The sequence below is a fragment of the Drosophila navojoa genome, chromosome 5, assembly GCF_054131105.1.
Source record: "Drosophila navojoa isolate 15081-1374.11 chromosome 5, UAZ_NAV_1.0, whole genome shotgun sequence".
In the NCBI taxonomy this organism is placed as follows: domain Eukaryota; kingdom Metazoa; phylum Arthropoda; class Insecta; order Diptera; family Drosophilidae; genus Drosophila; species Drosophila navojoa.
In genome coordinates this window covers 16,994,673-17,011,171 of record NC_142893.1, presented here as the reverse complement: position 1 = coordinate 17,011,171, position 16,499 = coordinate 16,994,673, and the positions used below count along the sequence as shown (strand labels likewise).

The window sequence follows — 16,499 nt, the reverse complement described above, 5'->3', positions numbered from 1 at the left end:
ATACAGTTAGTTGGCTTGCAAGGCGGCTGCTTGTCTGGTCCATGAGGCCATCAGCGGGTCCATCAAGTCAGTTAGTCCGCTCGTCCGTCCGTCCGTCCATCAGTCATTCACTCATTCTGTCAGGCATTCCCTCGAGCATGTATTTCCTTCCTTTCTGCGCTGCAGCGCAGAATTTCCGTTTCAATGCACTCTGATTGAAAGTCTTACGTACTTATGTGGCCCTTGTCGACGTGTGTCGCACACTGAAGGACCTGAGGGGAGGCAGGCAGGCAGCCCAACCACCGCCACACTCGGCCATGTTGCTTGCAATTTTAATGTGCAGTGACGTCGATGCAAGCGTTGATAATGCTCCAATGGCCCGGCCCCATTTCGATAAGGCGGCAATTCAAATATAAACTCAATATGCTGCAGGCAACCGAATTGGGCACACGCCGACAGTGAAATACTCTTTTGAGCTGGGCCCCAATACAAGTGGCAGACAGCTTTGATTGGTGGCGCATGTATTTATAGGGCAACTAACTCATTTGTTAGCCTTATCTGATTTCGGCTTAAGGAGGGGCATAAACTGTGTCATTTGCGAAGCCCATCCAGCCGTATCCACACTGCCATCAGTCAATGTTGTCACTGTGGCCTGGCCTGGCCTGACAGTGCAACCAACCACTGCCAGCCACGGCAGCTCTTCAGCCAGACAATGCAACAATGGCCTTTGTCAGCAGCGCCCTCGACAAGTCTCTGCTGCTGTTATCCTGTTGCCCTGTGCTAGCCGCTAAGCGTCTAATTAAATAGAGCTTACGAGGCGTACGCTTTCTTTTCCCCAATCACTCGAAAACAAACGAGCTCGTGTCGCTGCAGTTTTCATGTGCTTTTACTTTAATTGGATTCGAGTTGTCGTTTCTATTAGTCAAGGTCACGCACCTAGCGACAGCGGCCTGAGCATAGCCAGAGCAGGTATGCCTGCTTTTGGATACCTACTACTGGCTCTGCACCAGCTCCTGCTGCTGCCCCATTATTTGCCAGGTGTTTTGGCGAATTCTCTTGAATTTCCTCTTGCTGCCATTTATTTGCTTTACGGCATGTTTGCGCCCATAACTGTAAATCCCTTTTTATTATTCGTTTTTTAAATGAGCCGGCTCAGTAATGCCAGAAGCCCCACAGCCAAGCCAAAGCAAATGCTCTGTACATATTTTCTGTGTGTGTGTGTGTGTTTGCCCTTTAAGCAGAGTGAGCTTAGTGAGTATGCTTAGCGTGTAGTGAGCAAGGCTTAAGGCTTGAATGTGTTAAGGGGCATTTCAGTTGGTAGATAAATATATATTATATATTATATATATACATATAATGAAGCTAAACATATTTGGGATATAAAAATCTTACCTAAAATCTTCAATCAATATTCCTTCAACTGCTCACTGGCTACAGGGTATCTCTAGCACATTCACTTGCACATTCATATATCTGAGTTTATTCACCCAGCATTTGAGGCCACAAATTTGGCGCATTCCGCTGTCCATAAACATGAATGCTGAGCCCGGACAGCTCAGCACTACTTCAACTTATTTTATTATATTTATTTATTTATTCGCTTTTCTCTCTCTCTCTCTCTCTCTGTCTCTCTCAGTCAGTTTGACTTTTGTAACTACAAATTCTTGGAGCAACAAACAGCAGGAAGCGCATAACAATTCATAAAAACACAAACAGAAACTATGCACGAGATGGTAGCAAGGGGGGAAACATGGCTAGAAGCGTGGCTATGTTTATGGCCATACTTAGGGAGTGATTTATGCTAAAGATTTGGGAGCAGATTTTCAGTATGTTGCGAATCAGATTCAGCGGCCTTAATTGGAATGAATTTGGCGGAATTTGCCAAGAATTTGCAAGAATTTGTAAGCATTCGCTTTGAAGTGGTTCAGATGAAATGTTCCCATTCAAGTGGTGCTATAAATTGATTAAGATATTCTACTCAATGTAGCTAAAGAAAAACTTCAACAGTTTACTGTAAGCCAAATACGACTGTGAGCTTAATATTTGGTTGGCTTAAAGCCAAACAAAATTCATAAATCATATGTCACATTGAATTTTCAGCTATGCTTTAAGCTAAACTCTTGCCAGCTGTTATTAGAAATTCTTTTATGACAAATTCTGCACTCATCAGCTTTAAGACCGGCACGACTCTCGCTCGGACCACGCCTCAAAGTGCTGAGCAAACATTTTTGTTGTCCTTGTTTGTCTTTTCATTTAAATTTGAAACACAGCTGCAAGCTGCATTTTCTCATTATACGGCAAACAAACCTGAGCGCAAATGGCCCACGGGGCGGAGCTCACAAAAAATTGTTGCAGTGTAAACAGAGCAGAGAAGCAGGAGAAATGGAGAGATGGAGAGCTAGCTCAAGGGCTTTAATTGATTTTAATATTTAATTGCGCAAACATGAAATGCAAATAAAACGAAAACTGTAATTTTGCACACGAAATCAATTTGCTAGAATTCTCCCAATTTCCCAAATGCAACTAAAAATCTCCAGGGGCAACGAACAGATAGAAGGCTTAAAGGCAAGCCAATTTGTGCAGACTTTATGTATTCAAATAAGAAATAAATATTATTTTGACATTCATGCGAATAGTTCGACCACATTTGACCTCAGGCATGCTCAAAGTGTTAATCTAATTCTTGTTTGCAATGCCTAAATCAAATACATTAATATTTAATCAGTATTCCATTTGTGGAAAGGCAGTCTTGTTGGCTTTTGAATTGAATCAAAGAAATACAAATTATATAAATGTGTTGCTATTTAGTTTGTGGAATGTTGATAGCATTCTCTCTGCATTGTTTGCATTAATTACATATTTGCCAAAGAGATAAACAAAACTACCAAGTATTTGTTTTATTGATTTATTTTAATTTATTCGTATTTAGTTTATACATATTTTCGTTAATATAAAATACACAATAGGTGCAAAAAGTTGCATAATTTATCATTGTACGTAGTTATTATTTTTCAAAAAAAGGCTTAAAAAAATCATTCTATTAATATAAAATAAACATTAATGCAGTTAGAAATTTTAATTATTTTAATTTAATTAAAATATAGAAAGTTTAACTATTTAATTTTCTTTTTTCATATTAAATAGCTTTCACTCAATTTTTAGAATATTTTCTCTTATGAAATACTAAAAACGAGCATTTTATATATATAAAATAATCATCAATACCGTAAGGAATTATTTTAAATTTCAATTTAATTAATAATAATAAAACTTTTACCCGTTAAGAATTTATTTAATTTTTTTCAAGCATTTGAAAAATATATTTTATTTTCTAGCCAAAATGTATGTATATAAAATTGTATGTATATAAAGAATATTATATATATTTTTTAAAAGTATTCCCTATATCTAAACAATTTTATTGACATCGCTAAAAGGTTAGCTCTTTGACCCAAATGGAAAGCCAAACACCACGTTCTAATGCTGAAAGGCATGCTAAAAGTGTCGAATCAAACTAAGTTAGTCGAATTGAATTTTACAAATTCTGTGCTTCGCATACTTGCAAAATATTTTCACAAAATGTCGCTGGCAACGACAAACAGTTGGCAAACATTCCGAAGCGGCGTCAGTTGACTCTGTGCAGGAGTCGAACTAGCCAACTTGCTGTGTGTTGACTTTTGCAACAGCAACAACAACAACAACAACAATAGTAACAACAGTAGCAGCAAGAGTAACAAATATACACATACATTATAAATACAAATACAGTTGCGTGCGAGATTAGTTTGGACTGGTCGCAGAGCTGGTAATCAAAAAGCTGCCGGTTTTAGTGCCCGCCACTTTATGTGGCCCACTTTGTGGAGTTGAGCGGAAATTAGTTAGTGCTGCTGGCAAGCATTTTTAAGCCATCAAAATATAACGCTCTCTATGTGTGTGCCTCCCTCTCCCCACTCCCCCTCCCACTCCCCCTCCCACTCTCTCTGGGTACTCCATATCAACGCCCATCTAGTTAGTTGGTGTTGATAATGCGTTGCCGCTTTACGCCTGCTAAGCGAGTCGCTTTTGTTATGATACCCTGGAGCTAACATGGTAAGAAGGCATTTTAGCGTGTATCTGGGCCTAGGGTAAGAACTTAAAATGAAGCCGTTTGGGCTTGGGCTATCAAGTGCTTGTATGACATATTAGATTTTCTCACAAGTTGCTGTTAGTCAAGCACTTTTGTCTAGAGGAGTACCTTAAAAGACTGTAAGGGTATATAAGTAATGTGAAAGCATATGTGACAAGCACAATGAACGTTTGCTTAATAAATTTTGCTATCTATCTAAGATCAGGTTATACTGTTACCAATTAGACAATAAATACTTAATACATATTATTTTATTCATTTATGTTATAAAAGCTAAATTCATTATATTTTGTGGAATTTTTTGTTATCATTTAAATTCAAACACTCTATCTTTTTCTATTTATTGCCCTTCCATATTTACTTCAAAAAAGCCCTTCTTTTAAGTGCAGGGTATTTCACGGTCGTTCACTTGCCTGCTTCCCACAGTTCACTCTATTCCATTTTGATATCGTTATTGTCTTGTTCTATTGATGAGCTGTTGTTCTTTCATTTCCATTGTTGTGGCATGCCCCACAAAGCGACACTTGAGACTTGTTCCGCTCTCAACAGCCAGCCCACGTTTTGTTTACATTTCAATGTTTGCCTTGGCCCACATCAGGGCTCAAATGGGCACCGTGGTCTTAGCGGAATGGCTGGCACTTTTGATATGACTCTTTTGGGGCATAGCAAACGAGCGTCGAGTTAATTTAATTCCGTGTTCCTGCCTAATTGAGTGCCTGGTCAAGCCATATAACTTGTGTACCAAAGCAAACGCAATTGACATGCAGCGACAACAAAGTTCTGGATTAGTATTCAGCTTGGCTCATGATGAAGCTTAGCGGCATTCGGCTTCTTACACTATTTTCTATACACTGCATACGTAGAAGCGATGGCTAATCTAATTTGGTTACCATTTTCAACAACACATATATACAAGATGTGTGTAGTTTAAGAAAGGATAAGAGGGTTTGCTAAGAACATATTTTAAACTGCTTTTAATATGTCATATTTCATCAGAATAGTCTTAAGAGATGGCAGGCTGATTTAGACTCATGATTCCGCCTATAACCTAAAATAAGGAAAATATTGCCAATAATATCATCATAATTGAACTATAAATCATTTGATAGAGTTAAATCAAAAAAAGAAAAAAGAAAATTAATAAAATTAATTAAGAAATAAATAATGTATTAAAATTGATATAATATTATATATTATAATATAATATTATAAACAGTTGAGTTATATTTTATATATTATATTTTATATAATAGAGTCAAATATATATTTTATATTTGATTTAAAAGACTCAAAAATAACAAGCAAAATATAGTATAAATATACTGAAGAAAAGAAGAAGAAGAAGTCTCTAATGGAGCCTTATCGCTCTTAACTTGATACACTTGAAGCTTTCACCTTTCCTCCAGCCACTTAATCTACTTTTTTAGACAGTCATGCTCACTTGCTGCCACTTGTCAGCATTTTGTTATTCAACTTTGATTTAATAACCTCTGTGGAGGGGTCATTATATGCTCAGACCCATTTTGTAACCACATTCTGATGAATGTAGACACATTTGCCTATGGATATATGTACATATGTATGTGTGTGTGTGTATGTTCACCTGTAATATATTCAGTAATACACGTGCCACTGGCTGTACAAAATGGCGATATAAAACAATGGAATGGAAAATTGTGCGCGTGCTGTAAGTTTAGGTATAAATTACCACAATAAATATAAACTTGGTCATCGAGCAACAATAATGCTGAGCAACTACAAAGGCAACAACTATTGTAAGAGAACAGCAACAGCAACAACAGCAGCAACAGCAAAAGCAACAATAACCAAGTGCTTACGCACAAGCGCCTTTCCTGAAATGGCCGCAAGAACAAAGAATCCACGGAAACTGTTCTACAGCTCGCAATGAAAATGAAAAGCAACCGACAGAGTGAAGAAGAAGAAGCAGAAGAAGAGGAAGAACATATTTTCAATGCAAGCGTGACGTGTCGTAAGTTTTATACGATGTGAAAATTAAATTTTCGCATGTCAGCGTTAAATTAATTTCATTTCTTCACTTATTTTTTTCCTTGCTGCCCTCATTACGTAATGAGAAGCCATTTCACCTGCTCGATGGCGCAATGAGTTTGTGTATCAACAGGTGCGACAGGTAGAACGTCTGATAAATGAAATACATTTAAATTGCGACATTTTATATCGAGTTTAAATTGAATTTATGTTATAAAATCTGAAGCTAGAGAATTTGCGATTTAAATTATGTTGAAAGCTCAATTTGAAAAAATAAAACAAATTTTTAGAATAAAAATTCGTTGACAACAATGAAGTCTAAGCTTTAATGAATAATTAAATATATAACAAATTGTGATCAAGAAAATATTAAAAATAAATTAAATGTAATTAATGTATGTATTAGGTTTAATTAAATTTTTTTAAATGTTGTCTAAAAATTGTGTTTATTTAATTAAATTTTTTTGTTTAGTGCAATTCTTTTACTGAACTAAATCTTTACTCTATAAGTTGGCAAAATAGCGTAGTTTGCAATTGCTGGAACAGATGTCGCACAATTTCGTTTATGAGCCGCCGAAAGGCTTCAATTGCAATTTTCTCGCGGAATTCCATAAACATTACGGCAATCTGAGAACTGGCCAGCAAATTGCATTTTGGCATGCCTGGCGCACGTTTACCTTTGCTTGAACTTTGGCCTTTGTGGCACAAGTGAAGCGCAGTGCACTTTGCTTTTTATGTGGCCCTGCCGGTGTCATCGGCGTAATAAGTTTCAATTTCAATTGTCCTCAACGCGCCAACAACAACTAAAGCCCAACAGTTCCAGGAGCACAAATGGCACTTGCTCCAGCAGCAGCAACAGCAGTCATAAGCGTAACCACTTCGCTCTTTGCATTTGCGTATATTCTTTATTAATAAGAGCCGCAGAAACAGCAGCAGCAGCAGAAACAGAAGCAGAAGCAGAAGCAGAAGTGTTTTTTACATTTGCTTGCCAGTTTTTTGAGGGTATGACTGAGACTCTGCTGATGCTAGGTTTACTGATAGAGAATGTGTACTTATGATATTGCAGGAATTTTAATAAAAAAAAAAAAAAATTATAAAACAAAATAATTGTAATTTATTTCATAATATTTTTAAAATAATATTATATATAAATTTTATTTTTTAGTTTTGCTGAAATATTCTTCATATCTTAAATTAAGTTATATATTTTTAATATTTATATAATTAATTATTAGTATAGACTGAATTATTATATGTTACTCAACAATATGTATTTATTTTTTTAATAAGTAAATTTTTTGTATATAATTAATTAATTAACAACAAAATATATAATATATAAAATCAAACAAACATTGTATTATAAATTTACAATAATTATATTTTAAATATAATATTTATTGTGTCATTTTATTATTTATTTAATTTATTATTTGATTATTTTTTAATTTAAAAAATATTTTTTTATTTATATTATATATGAACTATATTTAATTTAATTTTTTCATACATATAACAACTTGTAGTCTATGTATAATATTTATGTAATATTTTTATTTATTTTATTATTTTATTGTTAATTTATTTAGTTTAATTAATTTTCATTATAGATAATATTTAACATTATTTTGTCTCTGATTTTACTTTCACTTACACAGTATCTGCAAGTCGCGTACTTCCAGCTCTGCCCCAAAGCCTTTTATGTTATGTTATTTCCATTTCCACCAAAGTTTGAGCGCTCTTTAGACCACATAGTTTGGCTAAGGTCGAGCGCGTGTTGCCTAACAAAAAAAATGTTAAAAGTAAGGAAAAATAAGCACAGAAATGGAAATAAATTCTAGAAATATTCGTTTTTTGGCAACTTTTTTGCAGCGTTGGCGTCCATTGCCCGTTGCCCATTGCCCATTGGGCATTTTTAATTTGGCAGCAAACTTTGCCCGTGCGAGGTTTGAGCAACAACATTTTAATAATAAATATGTGCGAGCATTTGTTGTTGTTTTCGAGTTCATAAATAGACCGGAAATGTTGTAATGGACGGTCAAGGAAGTGGAAAAAGTTACGTTCGGTTAGTAGGCAACAGCTTTGCGCATGCCAAAGTAGTTAAAGTTGCTAAAAAAGAAAAGTAAATAAATGTAAATTTAAATTTGCGTGGGCATTAGAAACTCTCAGTGGAATTCGCTAATTAAACTAAGCAATTGCTGTTCGAAAATAAATTAAATAGAGTCTTCTGTTAAACAAGTGAATAAAATGAAAACTTTTCGCCAGATTCTCTCACAATTCGCTAAGCAAACTGCTAAGGCCTAGCGCCCCAAAACACGTAATCAAATTTTGTCAACAAATGGATTTCTTTGGCCTGGCACGTGACCAACGTGACCCTGGCCCAATAGGCTTCTAGCTGCTGCCTGCACGCCGAGGCATCTTCATAATTTCAACAAAAATAAAATATACAACCATGCGCACTGCATATCAAATAGTTCTGGTATTTGTTTGCTTTTCGAAACTTCTCTATGACTGACTGACTGACTGACTGACTGAGTGGCAGGCAGGCTGGTAGGCTGGCTGGCTGGCATACGGAGCGTATGCGCATTTAAATGCCAACGGGCAGCCAGTTTCGAGCAGCTGTCGAAAGTTTACACAGCCTGTCAATCAGCGCATCGATCGAGTGTTGACTGTCGAATTAAGCGCTCAACTTGCTGCCTAATTGAAATTGATTGTCTGCACACAGGTTTGCATGTATATTGTTTTTGTGCTCAGTAGATGAGTGGAGCGAATGAGAGGCAAATTATCATATATAAAAGTAGATTCAGTAGAGATATTTCTTTTGTCTTTTATATGAAAGAGAATTTTATCTATGATTTAATTTATGTTTATACATAAAAGATTTTTGAGACCATTTTTCTCACTTTATTTCTCTATTAAAATGATATTAGCTCTACCTAGTATCCATAAACAAATTTTCTATTACTTTTTATACTATCAAGTCAATATACTCCTATCTTGAACTACAGGGTGTTTGCTAGCTGAGCTCATAACAATTTCCACCTGCAAACTTTCCTTCCTTATCTGTAATTTATTCATGTATTCCCTTCATTATATTTCATTGACAATTATGGAAGTGCTCAATGAACAGTGTCATAATGAAATGCATATTCATTTAATTATAAATTCATATTTATTTCATATTCATTTCATAAATCATTTTACTAGAAAAAAGTTTTTGCCTGATATCTTATTAAACTTTTTATCGACTTTAATTATGTAAATTTTGCATTTCAAGAGTTGCTGACTTTTTGATGCCTATCGATACATATACACATACATACATATATCCAAAAAATGTTTGTATAATTTATGGATAAATTTGACGTTGACTCAAATGTGTGTGTGTGTCTTTTTACGGTCTATTTATTTAATGAGTGCGTTTAATATAAGCTGACCCGACTGGGCAATAAAGTGCGTCTGCTTAAACAAATTACTCCACATAAATTCTATTAATTGTCTCGTTGGGTTCCCTTTTGGCTGGCGGGGCACCCACAGTACTCAGCCCTTTATGTGTCATGGATGATAAGCTGCTTAATTGTTGGCGCTTTATTCAGTTATTTATATGTCTATTATATAATAGGTACCATTTAACGCAGATTCTGTGTGGGGCCAAGTTGGACGTAAAGAGATAGATATGGATATAGAATTTGTAAACAAATTCGAATTGCGTCAATATATATTATTATTGGTATATGTTTCGGCTTTTCCCTAATAGTCACGGTTATCCCGAGCTATCCACAGCCTAAGTAATTTATCCATTGCTATTCTCTGCTATCTCTAGCTATCTTGAGCTGTCCTTATTTATCACGATGTTCCCAGTCAGTTATCTACCCTTATCCGCTGTTATTTACGGCTGTTCGCTGTTATCCACGGTTATCCGCTGTTATCCACAGTTATCCGCTGCTAACCCTAGTTATCCATTGTTTCCTCCCACTATCCCAGCTATCAAATGTGCTCACTTGTCACTGATTCATGACTTATTTTTCAACAACCTGACTTCAATTGATTCCCAGTTGAATGCTGTCGTTTGACTTATATTTTATTCAACTGTCTCATATATAAAACATGACTATTCCCATCACATTGCAACTCATTCGTTGCTACGTCTCTCAAATATATATAACAATATGGAATCAATATAGTAAGCCATTGGTTAAAGGGGGACACTCCAATTTATTTATTTATTCACTTTTAAACGCATCTCATTTGTGATATTACGTACCCTCGCACGGCAAGCTCTGATTTAGTCCCAGCAGAGCTATTTAAGTTCCCGTCGCTCAATTACCTTAAGCAAAGCAAAGAACAAAAACATAAACAAAACAGAGAGGAAAACTTCAAGCCATAAAGATTCACTTAAGGGGCGAGCGACATGGACATGCTTGAAGCGTGGGGCAAGAGTTTTTCGGAATTATATATATGAACTTAAGGCACGCAGCGTTATGACACCTTGTTGATATTCATGCAATTTCATTAACGGAAACTCGTATATATTTATATATTTATATTAGGATCGATAATTCGGCTTAAGCGAATAACTCAGCTCAATATTTATGGGAGCAACTTGTCATAGTTTCCCGAGTTTTTGCTAATTTATGAGCAGGCGAGTAGCGAAAGTGTTGCCAAGTTCAGATATTGTTTGCTGTTTTGTAGTAGCTGTTGTTGTTGTTGTTTATCAATTCTATGCCCCATTTGCAGTTCTCATGAAGTTGCGCTGGCACGAATGCAATCAATAGTTGCTTCATCGACAATTTGTTATTATTGGATTGTTATTGTCGCAGTAGCTGTGCCAACATTTGCCATGGAGCTGGCCGTGTGTCATCATAATCGAATTCCGTGAGCTGAACAACAGCTGAATCTGTATCAAATAATAGAGTGAAACGTGGCCGTATCTTGTTATGCATGAATTTTATTTGTATTTGGATATACGCCACGTCGTGTCGAGCAAACTAAAGTTTTAATCTGACAACAATCAGGCATACAAACTTGAAAGCGATAAAAAAATGTATATAAATGAATTAAATGGGAAATGAAATGCAAATTTAATATGCATCCGGTCTGTGGATGTAATTGATCGCATGAGAACGTGATATGGCAAAATTATTATAAATGCAAACTGTTCGCCCATGAAATATTCAAAATTTATCAATTGGCATTGCCACGCTACTTGTCGTGTAAGCCAGGTCGGCAGCTGGACTAGAACATGGCCATTTAGCTGATGCCAGTTGCCTGCTGTCTGCTGTGGCTTAGGGCAGCTGCTTATTTATTTAAGACTGTCATTAAGGTGCATGCACGAGCGAGCATACAGTTTATGGTCTAAGGCCATGACTGTGATTTCATAATAACACGAACAGGAAACAGCTGCTCGATGTTTGTTGCTGCAGTGCACGGCTTTGCTCCTCCATAGCTCATTCGTTCTCATATTCTCCAGTTACTTCCTGGGATAGAACTTTAAGCGAAATCGTGCCGCGTGCTAACAAAATCACAATAAAAATGCAACGCGAGCGCCAACAACGTCTACAATTTAATTAAAGTAATAAATTGCACGTCATTTGTGCAGCCAGCCCTGTGAAATTGGCCATAAAACGAGACAGTTAGTGGGCCTGAGAAACGATTACAGGCTCAAGTCCAGTATCACCTGCCGGCGCACAGGTCGTAGTACACAAATAAGGCTCCATCTAGCTGGCAGTTGGCAGTTGGCAGGAGGCGAGTTGGAGTAGAGGCAAAGTCGACTTGGCAAAGAAAGGCTTATACTTATATAATAGATGTTACATGTTGCTCTGCTCTCTGAGTGGCTCAACGATTTAAATTCTGTTTCAGCTTAAGTCTAGTCTAGGGTGAAGTTTTGCTCGCTCAAGGTCAAAGCTTGCACTTGCTAATTGTAATTAATTATTCCGCTGGCTTACAACTATATTTCCGTATAATATAATACACTGTTATTCCATTCAGTAAGCAGTTTTTTTTAGATTTGAAATATGCTTCCGTTTGGTATTTATTTTGCTTTGGCCACAGTTTATTTACGCACAGCGGACATAAAATCGCATTTGCCAACTGCATTTTAATCAGAGTTTCAGAGTTCACAGAGAAAAGGAGTGAGAGAGAGAGAGAGAGAGAGAGAGAGAGAGAGAGAGAGCAAAACAAACTGCGAGGCTGTGCCAGAGACAGGCGCACGTTAGCTAATGAATTTTAATTATGTAAATAAGTTAACTTGGACAGAGTTGCTGGCCATTCGCCGCACTCATTCCGCGCTGCCAGTTAAGCGTGCTTATGCCCATTAAGTGGTTGCAAAAACAACAGCAAAATGTAAATGCAACAACAATAAACAAAGAAAGCTCAGCACGAGCACGACAGCAGCTCGACTTGGCAACAGAATTGAATTAGATGCTGACAGCAGGAGACGGAAGCGATGCTCTCTTCGACCATGTCTGGCGCCCAAATATACTTGGACATTAATTGGGTATTTTATATATATTCTGACGTTGATGTGCTCTGACTTTACGCAAATCGCACATACGCCACGTTGTACAGCCGGAAAATATGTTTTAATTGGACGCTTGGGCAAAGTGAACATGGCCTTACTTAGGTTTTTTATACAGTTCATTAAGTTTTGTATTTATTATTTTTTCGCATTTAATTCCTGGAAGGAGTGTGCACGTTCACACGTGTAATTTTCCTACCTGTGTGCCTGTGGTTATTCATTTTACTTTCCACTCGAGTGCCAACCGTCCCAATGGCAACTGACAACGGACAGCTGACAGCACTCGGTTGCGGCTCATTTTTGCTTTTCATTTGCCAGGTTTAATGAGCCGCATTCAAAATTTATTTAATAACCTTCGGCTTTATGGCTGCCCTAAAATCGGGGCTATCAACTGGAGCGAGCTGGCTGTAAAATTTCATTTGCACTCATGTAACGTGTCAGGCTTTTAGCTGTTTTTTCGCATGCACTGCTTAAATTTTCCAAATAGACATAAATCATTTATATGCAAAGCTCTCATCGTTGCAATTTCCAACATTATTTCATTAGAGCGGCCCAGAGCTAATGCAATTATTTCATATTTAATTTCATTATCAAGCTATTAAGGCTGACAGCAATTCATATTTCATATCACTCGATGCAGCATAAAATATGCCCGACAGCACTTCAATTGACTTTAAATTCCTTTACAAATACTATACAATATTTTAATTGTTTATTGGTTAACTGTCTGAGCCAGATAGTTACATCTGGCCGCAACCAAAAAAAAAAAAAAAGGCGACTTGCCATTGAATGATTTAATGGCTCGACTGGAGCACTTTGGGCAGCTGGCTGCCACTTGACAGGGCCGGCAAAGCCATCAGCAAAATGTGGCCTGTATCACCTGGCCACGCCCTGACACATGCCACCTGCCACCCACCTGGCCGGGCTATCTGGCCGGCTGCCTGACACAGTTTCCCATAGCCTTGCACAATTCAACACCATTTTTCAAGCCACAAAACTGTTTCTGTTTCGGTTTGCTGCTGTTGTTGCTACTACTCCTGCTGCTCCTGCTGCTGCTGATAGTGCTGGCGAAAAAGGCCTTACGTGTCAATTTATTATAACTTATTCAAGGCCAGCCAGTTGGGTATCTGCTTCTGCGTGAAAAATGCCATAAAAGTTGAACGCTGACCCGGCTAAAAGCCGCCACATGGAAAACCTCAGATATCCCATGTACATAAGGCGATTCATTTGTGCTATATATAGCACAGACAAAGTGATAAAGCATACAATCCAATTTATATTGAAAGCGTAAAGAACAATAAAATAGAAACCCCCTTACGCACGCCATGTTCCAGGGTATCTCCTTGCACTATAGCAAACTTTCTACAGTTGCCATTTAATGCATGGTCTCCGCCCAAAATCCAAACACGCACACGATGTTACGCTTCAAGTATATTAGCCCAGCTGGCAGGCAGCCCAAAATATAAGGAAAACGCTCCAACAATTTGCGGGCTCAATCAGAAATCGATCGATTTTGCTGTGGGCTGTCCGCTGCTAGAAGTTAATTGCTTTGCGAAACTTGAAAGCTCAAAAGCTATTACAAGGCAAAGGAAAACACAAAAAATAAAAGAAAAAAAAAAAACAACAACAACATAAATGCTTGGCAGAAGAAAAGCTGTCACAGAGTTTTGACAGAAACTTGTGCCGCGTCTTATTAAAATCCAACTTTTTACTTAAGTTTCAGTTTAAGTATCTCTAAAGTTGTCCATAATAGATGAGATGAGACTTGACTTTGCCCTAATATCTTTTGCGATTTGATACATTTGATTGCAGCCAAAGCCGCCACAAAGATTCAAGCCGTATTTCGAGGCCACAAAGTGAGAGAAACCATGAAAAAATCGGAAACCAAAACTACAACCAACAATGGCAGCGCCTCTGCCTCTGCCTCTGCCCCTGCCTCTGCTGCTGCCGCCGAGCCGGAGCCCACCAAAGCAGAGCTCGAGGCTGAGTTCGATCCGAACGACAAAGGTAAGTGAATGCCAAGCTGAAGTTCTTAAAGTGTGAAGGATATCTGAAGCCGACTGAGACTGCGGCATTCGTTTACAAACGGCAAATATTTACTTTGACAAAGCCACGAACTGAGAAAGCGTTGCAAGCCCTGAGAGAAATACAAATATAAAAAAAAAAAAAAAGAAAACTGCTGCACTCTTGTAATAGGATATGTATGACAAGACTCGGGAAATGATAAAAAAAAGTAAACTTTGATGTAGATTTTAGAAATTTAAAACTAGTTTTTGGTGTTATGAAATGGAAAATTCTTGAATACTTGAATTCTGAATGAGCGCAGTAAGAAAGTTCTTAGAAAAGGGCTTAAGTAATTTAAAGCAGAGCGAGGCTGGGAAGAGTTTCGAATGAGATAACAATCGTAGATGAATCTTGTGTAAGGTACGGAAGGGGGAGCTCTTGCGTGACACGTGAATAAGTAAAGCCAAAGATATACCGAAATTTCTGCTATTTATTGAAAAAAAAAATAAATAAAAAATTAATAGGCTAAAGTAACTCTTGGCACAGTGTAATTCATATATAAAAAATAACAAAATATTTCTAATATTCAAATCAAATTACTTAGCTGCAGCTGCAATTAATTATATTCATTAAAAATTAATTTCTATACATTTAAAGCTCTTGTCGAATGAGCAACTTCGTCTTAAAAAAAAAAATAAATAAAAATAAAACCCTTTCATAAAAAATATATTATTTATATTGCCATGGTTTGCCACAGTGTATATAAGTGAAGCATGGGGCACGAAAGGTTTTCTTATTACTTATGTAAATTCCATGCTCATGCTGGAACATTTTCCCGAGAGACGAAATCATCGCTGCAAGACTCTGCTCCGCTATCGCTATCCATTCCCTTTTACTTTCGGGGTGTAGACAAGTCAAAAGTGAAAGTAAAAGGCAAGCCAAATGTTACATAACAAATTTCCCACTGGGAAGAATCTCAAGCTGCTGTCGGCACTCGAAGCTACACCTGGAGCAGATAATTTTATGTACGCTGACGGCTGCTATTATATTAATTATTAATATAATTAATTATTGCATATTGCACTATATTAATTATAAATATTATATATAAATATTATATAAAATACTATGAAATAAACTAAAAATAATAAAATTACATTCAACAATAAATATGGACACCCAATGTAGTCGAACAGCTATTTGTTGAGCATTATTTGAATATTAATAATAGTAAATAATAATTTCACAATAATGAAAATCATTTGAATTGGCAATAACAAACAAATTTAATTTACTATGAAGTAGCTGCCAAAACAAACAAACATAAATCACAATTAATATAGTTTTTACACAGATCTGATAAGCTCAAAATAAACTTCAAGAGCAGAAACTCCAGCCGCAAGGCCAGAAACAATAGATAAATGAATGTAGATATTAGGCTTGGCATCATTTGTATTCATCATCAAGATGGCCCGCATGTGACATTGAGACATTAAGAATGTTTCTTGTATTAGATTCCATTTCGGCTCTTCACTGACTCAAAGGGATAGTTACTTTTATCGCAACATTTTTGTTGTTATTTGTTTTCTTTTTTTTTTAGCACTTTTCACTTGTTGATGCGTTGCCTTGAGCTGCATAAAAGTCAGTCGAATGACTTTCTCTTTTTTCGGGCAGCACTTAATTTAATGAAATGTGTCACACGGCGAGCGCGTCTTCATTTTTCATTCATGCACAGAGCGAAAGTGAGATGCTCACTCGAGAGAGAGACCGAGAGAGAGAGGGAGAGAGAGACACTTGAGAACTTCATGCGCGTTGCTATTTGGTCATTATTAGCCCGAGCCGTGACACAGATGCGAGTCCTTTGAC

General features: G+C 36.8%; 1 protein-coding gene across 3 annotated transcripts in view; it reads left to right on the top strand.

Moving 5' to 3' along the window:
- igl (IQ calmodulin-binding domain containing protein igloo) overlaps positions 1–16,499 on the top strand; it is a 56,469-nt gene that overhangs the window by 27,539 nt on the left and 12,431 nt on the right. For all 3 annotated transcript variants that reach the window (XM_089261053.1, XM_089261056.1, XM_089261054.1), the window contains exon 2: positions 14,442–14,636. In XM_089261053.1, coding sequence (XP_089117179.1) covers positions 14,442–14,636 — 195 coding nt within the window. The remainder of the gene's footprint in view (positions 1–14,441; positions 14,637–16,499) is intronic.